At 42.5% G+C, this 15,809-nt stretch overlaps 1 protein-coding gene across 3 annotated transcripts in view; it reads right to left on the bottom strand.

Annotated features, from left to right (window-relative positions):
• rbm42 (RNA binding motif protein 42) overlaps positions 1 to 15,809 on the bottom strand; it is a 41,699-nt gene that overhangs the window by 15,055 nt on the left and 10,835 nt on the right. For 2 of the 3 annotated variants that reach the window (XM_060900205.1, XM_060900204.1), the window contains exons 4-7: positions 10,597 to 10,666; positions 10,435 to 10,503; positions 6,462 to 6,637; positions 3,204 to 3,365 (exon numbers count right to left, since the gene is read on the bottom strand). In XM_060900205.1, the coding sequence (XP_060756188.1) occupies positions 3,204 to 3,365; positions 6,462 to 6,637; positions 10,435 to 10,503; positions 10,597 to 10,666 (477 nt within the window). The remainder of the gene's footprint in view (positions 1 to 3,203; positions 3,366 to 6,461; positions 6,638 to 10,434; positions 10,504 to 10,596; positions 10,667 to 15,809) is intronic. The other variant, XM_060900206.1, reaches the window with a different exon arrangement.

Raw genomic sequence — 15,809 nt, 5'->3', positions numbered from 1 at the left:
AGAAGGATGTCTGCAACACCAGATAGTTCGAGATGTCGAGGAACTCCACTGAAGGGTAGTTTTTGAGATCGTAGATCACCTTCTTTCCCAGATTGTAGGGGTCAATTCCACTGCGCATAGCAATCTTCTGAATACACCTAAAGCGAGCAGCGGCTTCTAGTTTACGAGTACACTCAGATAAGTTATCACTTGTTGTTTGCACTATGGCAGCCGTTTAGACCACCAGCTACTTCACTTCCGGTAAAACTGCTAAGAGGTGTCATGTGGCTGAAACCCAGCAATTGTGTCCAAGTTTCAACTGTCTAGCTGTTGATTTGAGGTGAAGTTGAAGAATTTGGAGGTAGTCCTCCATCATTATTCCATCCACGTTGTGCAATGCACCAGTACCACTGGCAGTAAAACAGCCCCAGAGCATGAGGCTACCACCACCATACTTGACAGTTGGTACAGTGTTCTTAGGTTTGAAAGCCTCACCTTTACTCCTCCAAACATGCCTCGTCATCATGGACAAATAGCTCAATCTTTGCTCGTGTGACCATAAAACTTTTCTCCAGAAGGCATTTGGCTTGTCCATGTGGGCAGCTGTAAATTTCAGTCCAGCTTGAAGGTGTCCATTTTGGAGCAGGGGCTTCTTTCTTGGTCGGCACCCCCTCAGTCCATGGCGATGTAAAGCTCGCTTCACTGTGGACAGCGACGCTGGTGTTCCAGCAGTTTCCGGCTCATGGCAGGCTTGAGCCTTGGTGGTTTCTGAACATCCTAACCAATTTCCTCTCATCTGAGGGTGACAGTTCGGGTCTTCTTCCAGACCTTGCCAAAGTGGTGACACATCCAAAAAACTTGTACTTGTGTACAATTGTTTGAACTGATGACCTTGGAATCTGCAGTTGTTTAGAAATGGCTCCAAGGGACCTTCCCAACTACAATTCTCCTTCTTAGATCTTCACTGAGTTCCTTGGGCTTTCCCATGGCTCAGAGTATTGGTCAACCCAATGCATGCTGTCAAACAAATCCTTTTTATGCTGGCAAAGAGAAACCACCAGTTGTAGTCAATCATGATCACTAATAAGAAGTTAACCGGCCTTAGCCTTGTCAAGTTAACCTTCAAGTAGAACCTTCAGCACCACTTAACAGATTTAAGTGAAAATAAATATATAAAATTTATTAACTATGAAACTAGAAAACAATATCTACTTATTAAAAACTAAAAATATACAGTAATATTAAAATGAGTTAAAACTACGATATATATACACACAAGCTTTATTTTATTAAACCTTATTATTAAAAGCATCTTGAGCATATTCTTAAAATTGTCCAAACTTCTAGTTACGAATACTACTTGGTAATGAGTTCCATAGTTTTGGGGCAACAGCACAAAAAGCCCCATCCCCCCCCGACATGTCCTTTGTTCATTCTCTTGGTAACTCAAGGAGAAGCCCATTATTTTCTCTCAAAGAATAGCGCAATGTCCCCTTAATGATAATTAAGTCATTAATATATTCCAGCACTAGCCCGTAAACAGCCTTAAATGTAATTACTGGTATCTTAAATTTAATTCTAAATTGCACTGGCAACCAGTGAAGCTTGAAAAGCACAGGCGATATGATAAAAACAGGAAACATTGCACACAAGCGTTGCCAGGCAAAACAAACCTCGTCCGGTAGCACGTATGATGAATATGAAGATATCGTGGGAAAAAAAAAATTATATATATATTTTTAAGGTACCCTATGGGTACATGTGGCTACTGCTTATAAATAAAACAGTTTTCTGATCCCATGTCTGTACAGTAAACATAGCATATATATTTACTCTATGAGGCAGCAGCCACAAAAATGAAGCGTAATCCAAAAATGAACAATTTAAAAATCATAGAAGTAAAATATCCCAAGTGTCTGTACTTTATATTATTCTACTCTTACAGTTTTCGAAACTGAAACCTCTGAACCGAGGCTGACATACACACGCTGTCGCCATGACCCAAACTCTTATTTCCCGGAAATGGCCCGGCGCTAGAGCTCAGTGGAACGCACTTTCCCTCTGTAATAAACATAAACATGTCTGAAAGCGGTGGCATGGTGGTGTAGTGGTTAGCGCTGTCGCCTCACAGCAAGAAGGTCCGGGTTCGAACCCCGTGGCCGGCGAGGGCCTTTCTGTGCGGAGTTTGCATGTTCTCCCCGTGTCCGCGTGGGTTTCCTCCGGGTGCTCCGGTTTCCCCCACAGTCCAAAGACATGCAGGTTAGGTTAACTGGTGACTCTAAATTGACCGTAGGTGTGAATGTGAGTGTGAATGGTTGTCTGTGTCTATGTGTCAGCCCTGTGATGACCTGGCGACTTGTCCAGGGTGTACCCCGCCTTTCACCCGTAGTCAGCTGGGATAGGCTCCAGCTTGCCTGCGACCCTGTAGAACAGGATAAAGCGGCTACAGATAATGAGATGTAATGTCTGAAAGCGATTTCTTTAGTCTAATCCGTTTATTTCCAATTCTGAACCGAATTGTATACACTCACCGGCCATTTTAATCGCAACGTGTATGCGCATGTGCAGTGCGCGACTGTTACACTCTTGCAGCACGATGACATAGTGGCTAGCGCCTCTATATAAAGCAGTAGCCACAACAAAAACGATTTTGACCTTTCTGATGATGACCCTCAAAATGTTGGAGGTTCTATTTGAGACCAATGCCCATCTATCCTGAAAGTTTCATGAAGATTGGTCCAGCTGTTTTCCTGTAATATCGTTTACACACACACAAAAAAAAAAAACACCCAACCGAAAACTATACCTCGCCCCCTGGTGGACTCTGTCCTGGGCGAAGTAATAAGGTGCGCAGCTGTGTTCTGGACACGCTGTAACTTGGACAGCTGTGTTTTCGGCCAACCATACAATAAATTATTAGCTAACTTTTTAGTTGACAGAAGCTTCCTAATGCAGTGCAAATAAGACACACTACAAATCTTATTGATCGGTGTCCCCATACTAAGTTGCTGATCAAACCAGCAACCCAGATTCTTGGCCTCGTGAGCTGGAATAATCCGATGATCAACAGCAAGACAGCCTGCGCTGACCTTAGACAACTAGCTTGTTCCTATAAGTAAACATTCAGCTTTATCCTTATATGTAGCGAATATCCTACAACCTCTAAAGAGCCATGGAAAGAGAATCTCCGAGAGTTATGTTGTGCATGTGTGAAAAGTCTTTACCATGTGTGCTTGTCTCTGCGCCCTCATGTCTGGTCTCTTGGGGGCGGGTGGTGTTGTATAAACAGTGGGAGCTGCCTGTATTACGCTGGGGGTAACTTTGGGTGGAGCCTGCGTCCCTGGCCGAGGTGGAGTCACCACTATTGGGTTCATCGAGTCAACCTGCTAAAGGGAGAAGGAAAAAAAGAGAAAGAACTTTCAGTTTCGCATTCATTTCTCCAGCCATGCGTCAGAAAAAAACCCAAAACTGATTATCGAAATGTGAGAGTCGATGTATTCCAAAACCTGAATAAAGAGAATTTTAAAATCACAGTAGCAGTAAGAAGCATGGATTAAAGCAAAAAAAAAAAAAAATTATATATATATATATATATATATATATATATATATATATATATATATATATATTTGACTGAAAATTTACAGGGGGTGGGGGGTGGGGTTATGGGTGGATTTCGATTAAATTCTACGGGGGGGGGTTATGGGTGGATTTCGATGAAATTCTGAGAATGATTAACTTAGAACTGATAACTTTATTAATCAATTAATTAATGGATTAATATATTCAATTTATTGCACTCTCTTTCCATTGCTTCCGTATATTATTTTTTTGTGGCAAACCACACAAATGCAAGCGCCTGGAATGTTTAGTTTTTTGCACCATGAACTAAATGGCTTTCCGTTTTCACCTATTTCGTACAGCCAAGCCCACCTCCACTTGTTTTTTACACCTTTATCGATGGCAGACACATCAGTGCCTTCTTTCATGTAAAGCGCATCCATGCTGCCGAAACCGAAAGCAGAATGACATGCTCCTCTGTGCTCGACGTCAATATAGAAAAAAGTTTGGATCTTCGCTTAAATTAAAATTAAAATTTGACCTTACTTTGTGTTGAATACGACTTCAAAAACAATTCAAGATTTTATTAAGAGAAATATTGTGGCCAACACGAGTGTCAAGTTACCTAAAAGATCGCGTGACTTTGGCTGCTATCTACTTTGCGTTCGTTCTCATTTTTCTCCATCATTTCATCGGCCAGAAACAGATGTTTTGACGTAATTTAACTTAGTAGGCTATGATTATTATTTAACCGTAGTCTTCTAGACATTTTAACTGTTTGGGGCATTGAACGCTGGTGTATGATTTTCAGGGAATAAAGTTTAGCGCATGTCGGAGCATCATTGCGCTCGCAGCCTCCAACTCCTCAAACGTCCTTTAAATTGTGATATAACGTAGGCTATAAGGCACGGTTCTAACATACCTTACACACTGGCCTAACGAAAATAATAATTGTTGGGGCGTCTGCTGATTTGTTAGCTATAAATTCAGGTCTAATCACTTCTGACAGTCTGCAAGCATTGCACCGTCGGGTCTTCAAGTCTGGCTGAAGCAGAGGAGCGGGCTTTCCGGGCTTTATTTTTCTTTTTTTTTTTTTTTAACATGCTCTATTTCTATATGTCCAGGTTTGAACTAAGTCATTTTGGCAAGATTTAATTTAATACAAAGCAGAAATGGTCAGACACAAGCACGCCAAGCACATGGAAATGTATTTTGCCAATTTTGACAGCGCATGTTTTTTCTAATGCCGCACCGTAGACAGCGAACGTTTAAACCAGGGCTTTGAACCGGTTCAAGGAACGAAAACGAAAACCAGGAACTTTTTCTATTTCACATGGAACAGAAACGAAACCAGAAACTTTATTATTTTTTATGTTCCGGAACAGAAACACTTATTAAAAATAATGGTAACCGGTTAATACCGGTTTTTATTTCGTTCCTCAAAGTTTCCGTAGCCAACAAATAAAAAAGCCATTCTCCTCCTGCGCAAGTTTCTATGACCCGCTGGGGTTCACTTCCTGTGTGACGTTCGCTGACTGAATGGAGAGAGCGGGAAGGTGGACTACTATCGCGTCTCCATTACTGAGCGTCTAAGCAAAGAAGAGCCTGAACGATGCAACCTCCCTATTGGCTGTTTGTAAAAATGTATCAGTTGTTGCCCTTCCCACAGGAATCATCGTGGGCTCGAGAGACGAAACCTGACGAGTTAGTTTGTTGGTAGCAGAACAAAATGTCTGGACACAAATCGGGTTTTCAGAAAAGGAAAGAAAATAAACGGAGGGTCGAAAATACAAAAAAGGAGGCAGAAAATGCAAAACGAGTTTTAAGGTAGGACAAATGGTTACTTTTCTGAGGCAGCCCGCCGTGGCTGCCTGCAGGCTTATTTATTATAGCCCATTTAGTTAAAATAGTTGATATAAAATGTTTATAGTTATAGTTATGTGATGGTTGTCCTGATTTAGACTGGTGGGTTTTTTTTTTGGGGGGGGGTTTTGCGTGATGCTGCACCCGGGTCCAGATTAGGGCAGAACCGGCACTGGCTACATTTCAGGTGTAGTTTGTTTTATGTATGTATGTACTTGCATAGATGTGTACTTGGTCTTCCAATATGGCGCGGTGACGTCATGCGGTAGCCCTCTATAGGGCCTGACTAGCCTTTGGTAACACACTAAACGAATTATCTTTCATTTTTGGCACTTTTTCTGTTTGTATAGATGGGAAGACATACTGAGAATCCAAATAGCCAACATTTGAAATAATAATTGTTTTGAATTATTTCTTGTCTTATTTAATGAAGGTTGTAATAGAATTAGCCTACATTTGGCTTAAGCTGGATGAGACAGAGACATAACTTTATAGCCATTAGCTGACAGGGAACGTAATTAACCGTTCCGGGAATGAAAATTTTTTTGTTCTAACCGGTTTGGGAACGTCTATTTAATGGTGGAACCCAAAACCGGAAACGTTAAAATTCCATTTCTGTTCGGAACGAACCAATAGGAAAAAAATTCTGGTTCAAAGCCCTGGTTTAAACATTATCAAACATAGGAAATGAACGACACAAAACATGGCTCAAAAACAAAAAAGTTAAATAAACCCTGCAGATAGTTGATGGTGTTGCGACACATCAGTGTTATAACCCAATCTCTACCCAACCACCCGTCATTTTAATTCTCCTCGGATCAGCACCAACTTCACATTTGGCCTTGGGAGAGTTCAGTTGACGGAAATCCGTCACACGACGGAAAACTTTAATCCATGAAGAAGTACCACATCATTTTGGCGTGCAATGACATCCTGCAGCTTCGCACTGTTCCATGATACTATTAGGAACTGACCAAAATGAGTTCCAGTTGTTTTTTTTTTTTTTCAAGTAATCAAAAAGTGCCAGTGTTTTGTGGAGTGTAAACGAAAGCCCTTACAGGTGTAACCGGGTTCATGGGCCCCATAGGTGGTCCAATGGGACCCATAGGGTGCTGAGGGGGTCCGGCCATTGGGGGTGCCATCATCATTGGTGGTGGAGGAGGAGGGCGGGGCAGCGGAGGTGCCATCATACCTTGTGGTGGAGGGCCACGCATCATTGGCACTCTCGGTCCCCCTGAGAGACGCATTACAGAAAGAGAAAGACATTACAAAAAATAGGTACCCTATGGGTACATGTGGCTACTACTTATAAATAAAATTGTTTTCTGATACCATGTCCATACAGTAAATATAGCACACACACACACACACTATCAATTATGTTCGCCTCATCTCTTGCAAGCATCACCAAGCTGTGAGCAACATCAGGGCTTGTAGTATTTTGGTTACTGTGTTTTGTTCAAAATACAGTGCTGTGAACTCTATGTTCAAAAAACCGCATGTCCGATTGTCCGAGACAACTAAAATATGTGCAAGGATGAGTAAAACTTTAATGGTAATCCTCCGATCGGATGACAAAAGTTAGTGCTGGCAACCTAAGCAATGCTGGCAACCTAAGCAACACAGGCAACCGTGCAGTGATAAAGGTCTGAACTGTCAGTCCAGCAGTAGCATATTTCAATTATTATTATGCAAAGTGAATCACGCATCGTGACATCTGACTCCTCGTCAAAACAAAGTTCACCTGTGTCTATCGAAAATCTTGTTTTCCTGGACTGGTTCCCGTATAAAATTAATCCTACCAAGCGTTAGAGACATTGACTGTATGCTTACGCTGTGCTAAGAGAGCAGGGAACCAGTCTAAAGTAGCTCGTCTCGTTTCACGGGAAATGCATTAAAAAAAAAAAGTTTTATTCATCAATACAATATATAAAAGTACAAAAATATTTTGAGGAAATCATTCAAATTTCTTTGTTTTTGGTTATAATTTGTCAAACTATGCGTGTGTTCGAGCGTACTGGAAAAGCTCGGCTCAGAAGGGTCCACGTAATGATGTAATTACACCAACTGGCTAAGGGCGACGAGGGTCAAGGACATCGTGTGCCAGCAGCGCGGTTGAAGCAGGCCGGTGTCAAACTTGGAACTTTTATATATCACAATTGGAGTTAATAATAAATGATATCACTGAATAAATGTTCCTTCCCTCTAACCAGTGTTATAACAATTTATTGCTTTTGATAGTTTCATACATTTTGTAATGATATTTTTATTTTCTAAATATTTATCAGCACACCGCCATCGTGGCACGGGAGCCTGTGGTTGGTGGACAACCGACAAAAGGTGTCTCCCATTGGTTATAAATCGTGACATAAAAATTGTAAACACAAATGGGACCCACTGATTGGCTGTTCACATACTGAAGCCAAGCGGAGATGTCCGTCGTCTGTTGCTGTTGCGTGAAGAAAACTACAGCTAAAAAAGCTCTACTACAGGATTACTTGGACAATCTTAGTCAGAAAGAAGCGAAGGAAAGATATACGTGGAAATTAGTTTATTAGCGGTTCTGATATGTGCAAAATTCCTCGAAATGACTGGAGTGACGGTGCAGATTTGTGGCCTAGCGTTAGCATTAGCTACATGTCGGAATAGACGTTATTTTTCCTGAAAAGTCCCGACATAGAACAACAGTTTAAAAAAAAAAAAAAAAAAACTACAGAAGCAAGAAAACCTGGTGTGTAACAACTCCCCCCCCGACATCAGCTTCAGGGAACAGAATGCTGCAAAAGCCAAAGCATTTACTCTCAAAGGACTGGGACCTGAACTGTGGGCTGGATGGTATTCCCTCCCCTCCATATCTCATCAACCCCAAGGACATCTAGTTACACAGCTATCTGCACTCTGTCATTTTTTCCAGTGACACTTATTTTTGTTAAAACAATATCCGAAGTGCTATTATTTGTAAAATAAAACACCTTGCTCTCGACTTTCAAACAATATTGTAAGATTTTATTTTAATTTTATCTAATAGTAGATAATACAATAATTAAATAACAGATTCAGCACATTCCAGTTGCAACTATAATCATTCTTGTAATAATAATAATAATAATAATAAGGGCGGCACGGTGGTGTAGTGGTTACTGCTGTCGCCTCACAGCAAGACGGTCCGGGTTCGAGCCCCGTGGCCGGCGAGGGCCTTTCTGTGTGGAGTTTGCATGTTCTCCCCGTGTCCACGTGGGTTTCCTCCGGGTGCTCCGGTTTCCCCCACAGTCCAAAGACATGCAGGTTAGGTTAACTGGCGGCTCTAAATTGACCGTAGGTGTGAATGTGTGTGTGAATGGTTGTCTGTGTCTATGTGTCAGCCCTGTGATGACCTGGCGACTTGTCCAGGGTGTACCCCGCCTTTCGCCCGTAGTCAGCTGGGATAGGCTCCAGCTTGCCTGCGACCCTGTAGAACAGGATAAAGCGGCTACAGATAATGAGATAATAATAATAATTATTATTATTATTTCAATCAATGGTTAATGTTCAGTTCCCTCTTCATTTATTCTCTATTCAAGGGCACAGCAGAGTCACACAGGCTGATCAGTGTGTAATGGACAATTTTATCCAAAATAGTTTTTCCTGCCTTAGTTGATTTATTTCCATTTCACATGCGTGCAGCTGTTGTAAAGTTCAGTGTGTGTGTGTGTGTGTGTGTGTGTGTGTGTAGAACTCTCTCGAATTGTAGGTTCATTTCTACACTCTGGTTCCACGGTGATGTTTTGCACAGGACTGTGTTCCTTTCATAACAGAAACAAAGCTCCAGCATTATTATTATACTCATTCAAAACTCTCCACAGCTTAATATACCCTAAAGTATTCATTCATTCATTGAGATTTTTTCCAAGGACTGGAACTATATTTTCAAAATAGTAAGGAAGCGCTTATTCATGAATTCTCTCTGAAGCATTATTTAGTATTCATCTCATCTCATTATCTGTAGCCGCTTTATCCTGTTCTACAGGGTCGCAGGCGAGCTGGAGCCTATCCCAGCTGACTACGGGCGAAAGGCGGGGTACACCCTGGACAAGTCGCCAGGTCATCACAGGGCTGACACATAGACACAGACAACCATTCACACTCACATTCACACCTACGCTCAATTTAGAGTCACCAGTTAACCTAACCTGCATGTCTTTGGACTGTGGGGGAAACCGGAGCACCCGGAGGAAACCCACGCGGACACGGGGAGAACATGGAAACTCCACACAGAAAGGCCCTCGCCGGCCACAGGGCTCGAACCCAGGACCTTCTTACTGTGAGGCGACAGCGCTAACCACTACACCACCGTGCCGCTCATTATTTAGTACTAATGAGCACATTTTGTTTCACAAGTGGAGTGTAAAGACTCTTAAAAAAAAAAATTTAAAAATTAAAAAATTAAAAGTGAATAGCAAAAGTTTGATATCAGCTTTTCAATATTTCCACCAAAAAGTTGAAAATGACTTACAAAAGCTTTCATTTGACCTTTCGGAAGGACCAAACAAAAGCTGTGATAATCAAAAAAGTAAATTTTCTTAAAATAAACAACACTTACTTGACATTGAATCAGTAGCCTTGGTGAACCACGAGGTGAATTTCGTTTATCTTTTAAATCTGCCGATTATCTTCCGATACTACAAAGTTATAACGAGGTTTCTCTTATTTCATTTCTGGTTCCGAAGTTTATCAAGAACTCGAATGGGTAATCGAACTCGATCAGGATAAGTGCTGATTGGTTACGAAGTTTCACTATTGTTACACTCATTCTTGTGTACCCTTGATAACGCAAGATCAACTGTTCGTATCGCGAGATCATGATTCACCGTTCTGGTAATTATAATACTCGTGTGTACGCGTAGTGCGCCATTGCTACACTCATTCTTACAGTCTTACATGACGATGACATCGTGGCTACAGCCTCGCTTCGCTTCGATGAGGCAGTAGCCACAAAAATGTTCCAAACAAGATTAAAATGATACGATATATGATAGATGGTTGGCCAGTTACCTGGCCTTTGTAGGATGTGTGGAACAAACGCCGGCCGCATCATTGGCGGAGGCCTCACTGCAGGTACGGCTAAGAAAAGAAGAATTTGCCACAAATGACATGACTTCTCTACTGATGCTGCAACACAACTTAAAGCAATGCAACCATTGATACACGGCTTACCTGGACCAACGAATGCAGGAGGCGGCGGTCCGACTAACGTTGCAGCTCGAGCCTCCAAGCTCTGCTGAACCTGTCGAAGGAAGTGAAAGATTATTTTCTGCGCATCACCTTTTCGTATTCATTGAATAGTTACACACAAAGTAACTGATGCTCAACAAACATGTAGATATTTCTGATTTTTCAATTTGAGAATTTGCCAGAGCTGAAAACTTCAACCAAAACTGAGTGTCTCTGTTTTCACGAAGCATGTTCAAAATTGTAGGAGTATAGACCCTTTTCACGTGACGTCACGACAAACACGGCCGCCATTTTGGACATGAACTACCAGTAGTCTACCACAGCCAACAACGAGGAACGACGGCGAAGCATCGAAAGGAATATAGCCATCAAAGAAAGTTTTTACTTTCAGCAAGACTTCCATCATGCCATTATATTGTTGTGCACCTGGATGTAGTAACCATCTAGCCTGGGAAATCCCATGCTGCTTTGCACAATCGTTCCGATCTGAAAAGACAGCATGGAAACTATGGTCTAAAGGCTCGCCTGAGTTAAGGAGCCAATCAGAGAGTGGGGAGGGGTGGAAAGATGGTGACGCGTACTACTCGACAAACGGAAGCTTGTAGTTTATTTGGGACTGTTTACGGATCACATTTAACATGGCGGCGAGCGATACGAACCAAACTTTCGATCAAGCTTTAGACACTGTTCTGAATAGTTTAGAGCGAAAGTTTGTTTTAAAAAAAGAGAACAGCGTTTGGCGTTATTTTTGTTTTGCCTTCTCTTTCCTTCTCTTCTTCGCCTCTTCGTCGCTCTAACTACGTCACCGGGTACAACTGCTATGATTGGCCATGGGCTACGTATACGCCAAATGATAGACATTCGCAACGTCCAATAAACGGCCGTTGACAATCGTAAACCACACCTCCCCTACGAGAAATTCAATAGGCGGATTCCAGACCATATTTCACTTGTGATATGGTCTGGTGTTAACCAGACTAGTAACCATCAACACACAAGGCAAGATTTATCATTTTATCGGATCCCGACAGACGCTGACCGACGGAGAAGATGGATGGTCTCTAAAATATTGGCAAAATGATGTTTATTGACGTAGCAATCGTGTGTAACGGGAAGCATTTGCATATCCGAAGTGTTGTGTTTACATCAAAGATAAAATAAACCGATGTGACAACGACTGCTGCTGCCAGGTTGGGGACACAAACTAGTAGAAAGGAAGTGTGCCAACAGTGCCAACACACTTCCTTTGTGGTCGATTCTGCTTTAAGGTAAGATGTATTTAATTATTCGTCTGCTGTGGGTTTGGAATCGGTAGCCTGACCGATTCGTTCATGTTTGTGGTGCCATTTGTTTGTTGATGCGTGTTGAAATGGAAGATTGGTTGTTGACATGATTTCCAGTGATGCTTTGGTGCTGCTGTGGATCAGATGTGTTGAGTAGCCTGACTGTTTTTTTGCGTGTGGCATCATTGTTGACGCGAGGTTGTTTTTTGAACATGCCAATGCGGACACGATTTCCCCTGATGAGTTATGACTTCAGACGCGATGCGTGTGTGGAGTCTGCGTGATATGTGCATAAGATAGGCTTCTCATGTGTTTGGAGATCCACGCTCTGAAACAAGCGCAAGCACCCCCCCCCCCCCCCCCCCCCAAGGGGAAAAAAGGGACCCCCCCCCGAAAATATCGGCATAGTTCGAACACTGGGTTGGAGAAAGTAATGGCAAATAGTGAGTGCACAAACCATAGAAGGGAAACTGTACACAGCGCCAGGGCAGTGTGATGGTATGTCTACTTTTAGATTGTGTTAGCTTATCAATGAACACACTCGTCACTCGACGAGTTTCACGTCTTTACGACGGATACTTAAATGTGCGTTAGGTATTATTGTTGCAGTCTAAGCAGTCATTGTAGCAGCTAGATGAGCGAGAACCGAAAGGGTCTGTGCCATAAACCGTTATTTCTTCATGTCCAAAATGGCGGTCGCGTTTACGAAGGTCACGTGAGTGAAAAGGGTCTATAAATGGAGGAACCTGTGTTTTCTGAGCTTTTAAAATGGCCCGAAGATTTAATAAGAAGTAGTCACAAAGTAAAACAGAATTTCGGAGCAGATTAGCTTTTAAGAGCAACTCCACCCTAAAGCATCATAGTCGATGAACGGCTTAGAGATGTTCTGGTGTGCAGGGGAGGTTAGTGGAAAACCCAGATTACAAGTGTCGGTGTTGTCTCGGAGGAGCTCGGCTGATTGATGCAAGACCATGCAGTGAGGTAATGTTGGCAGGTAACAAACTAGAGGTCGTCGATAGCTTCGTATACCTTGGTGATGATATCTACCCAGGAGGTGGTTGTGAACTGGCAATGATATTCAGAACTTGTTCTGCTTTAGGAAAGTTTAGAGAGCTGCTGCCATTGTTAACCTGCAAAGCTGTCTCACTTCATACCTGTGGTCAACTATACAGCAGTTGTGTGCGTGGCACCATGTTAAACGGTTCTGAACGTTGTGCACTCCGAAGAGATGACCAAAAACGGCTTGAGCGTAATGAAAGAGCCATGCTTTTATGGATGTGCAATGTCAAAAGAGGAACACGAATTAGCACGTCTTCTCTTCTGCGCATGCTGAACCTCCGTCGCCTTGACACTGTCCTCAGATGCAGTCGTCTCCGCTGGTTTGGACACGTCCAGCGCAGTAATTCTTGGATCAACAGATGTACTAGCCTGGAAGTTGAAGGAGCGAACAACCGTGGCCGACCTCGAAAAAGCTGAACGGAATCTGTCCGTGCTGACTTGAAGCTATGGAATATCGCAGAGGAGGCAACTCAAGACCGTGCTGAATGGAGAGCTCTGCTGAAGACTGCTAGTCATATACACGTCTGACGTGTCAACTGACTCAAAACGGATAGCGAGTCAGACAACAGTATCGTGAAACGCTTTATCAGCAGCATTTGCTGAATTTATTCCCTTGTATGAGGGAATAAATGGGAAGCCATGGCCCAATGGTTAGAGAAGCAGTTTTGATTATGTGATCATCCTCTCTGGGCCCAAGCTCACTGACGTTATTTCCGTTTCCGGTTGAGAGTACATGGTATGCATTTTGGCTGCTGCTTCTCACCGGAGCTTTTTATTTTTTTCCCTTTTTGCATTTGCATGGATTAAAGCAAAAAAAAAATTTTTTTTGACTGAAAATTTACGGGTGTGTGTGTGTGTGTGTGTGTGTGTGTGTTATGGGTGGATTTCGATGAAATTCTGAGAATGGTCAACTTAGAACTGATAACTTTATTATCAATTAATTAATGGATTAATATATTCAATTTATTGCACTCTCTTTCCATTGCTTCCGTATATTATTTTTTTGTGGCAAACCACACAAATGCAAGCGCCTGGAATGTTTAGTTTTTTGCACCATGAACTATGGCCAAGTTTACATTAGACCGTATCTGTCTCATTTTCTTCGCGGATGCACTGTCCGTTTACATTAAAACGCCTGGAAACGCCGGGAAACGGGAATCCGCCAGGGTCCACGTATTCAATCTAGATCGTGTCTGCTCCGGTGCTGTGTAAACATTGAGAATACGCGGATACGCTGTGCTGAGCTCTAGCTGGCGTCGTCATTGGACGTCACTGTGACATCCACCTTCCTGATTCGCTGGCGTTGGTCATGTGACACGACTGCTGAAAAACGGCGCGGACTTCCGCCTTGTATCACCTTTCATTAAAGAGTATAAAAGTATGAAAATACTGCAAATACTGATGCAAATACTGTCCATTGTGTAGTTATGATGGTCTTTAGGCTTGCCATCCTTCCACTTGCAAGTGGTAAGTGACTTGCGCACAGCGGCTCAGTCCCGAATCACTGCTCGTGCACTACACTCGCGCGCTCTGTGAGCTGCGCAGGGCCGGAGTGCGCACCCTCCAGAGGGCACTCGCTGTTCAGGGCGGAGTGATTTGGAGCGCAGCCGCCGAGGAGGAAGCGATGAGCCGCACTGACACATTTCAACTTACGTGCCGAATTAGTCATGTGATTAGCGTATCCGTGTATTGGTGTTGCTGTGTGCACGCGAATCGTGTATTGGCGTTGCTGTGTGCACGCTAATCGTTTTTCAAAACCTTAATCTGATGATCCGCTGATACGGTCTAATGTAAACCCCACCTAAATGGCTTTCCGTTTTCACCTATTTCGTACAGCCAAGCCCACCTCCACTTGTTTTACACCTTTATCGATGGCAGACACATCAGTGCCTTTTCATGTAAAGCGCATCCATGCTGCCGAAACCGAAAGCAGAATGACGTGCTCCTCTGTGTTCGACGTCAATATAGAAAAAAAAGTTTGGATCTTCGCTTAAATTAAAATTATAACTTGACCTTACTTTGTGTTGAATACGACTTCAAAAACAATTCAAGATTTTATTAAGAGAAATATTGTGGCCAACACGAGTGTTAAGTTACCTAAAAGATCGCGTGAAGTTGGCTGCGTTCGTTCTCATTTTCCTCCGTCATTTCATCGGCCAGAAACAGATGTTTTGACGTAATTTAACTTAGTAGGCTATGATTATTATTTAACCGTAGTCTTCTAGACATTTTGACTGTTTGGGGCATTGAACGCTGGTGTATGATTTTCAGGGAATAAAGTTTAGCGCATGTCGGAGCATCATTGCGCTCGCAGCCTCCAACTCCTCAAACGTCCTTTAAATTGTGATATAACGTAGGCTATAAGGCACGGTTCTAACATACCTTACACACTGGCCTAACGAAAATAATAATTGTTGGGGCGTCTGCTGATTTGTTAGCTATAAATTTAGGTCTAATTACTTCTGACAGTCTGCAAGCATTGCACCGTCGGGTCTTCAAGTCTGGCTGAAGCAGAGGAGCAGGCTTTCTGGGGTTTATTTTTCTTTTTTTTTTTAACATGCTCTATTTCTATATGTCCAGGTTTGAACTAAGTCATTTTGGCAAGATTTAATTTAAAGCGTGTCTCCCTCCCGTTGAAACTTTGTGTTGAAAAAGACTCGTATATTGACGCCATTAAACGAATAAATACCTTCAAATGGTGTACATATATTCCAAAATAAAGAAAATGAAATAGTTTTTGGACCCCCCCCAAAAAGGCGCAGTGATAGGCCTACGAACGATCATGAAAAAATGAGGTCACAACCCGAGGTCACATGATCGATCTGACCTCGATATATATTTAGCTGGAGCGAA

The sequence above is a fragment of the Neoarius graeffei genome, chromosome 19 (genome assembly GCF_027579695.1).
Source record: "Neoarius graeffei isolate fNeoGra1 chromosome 19, fNeoGra1.pri, whole genome shotgun sequence".
Classification (NCBI taxonomy): domain Eukaryota; kingdom Metazoa; phylum Chordata; class Actinopteri; order Siluriformes; family Ariidae; genus Neoarius; species Neoarius graeffei.
The sequence above is the reverse complement of the archived record's forward strand: the minus strand, read 5'-3'. Positions and strand labels throughout refer to the sequence as shown.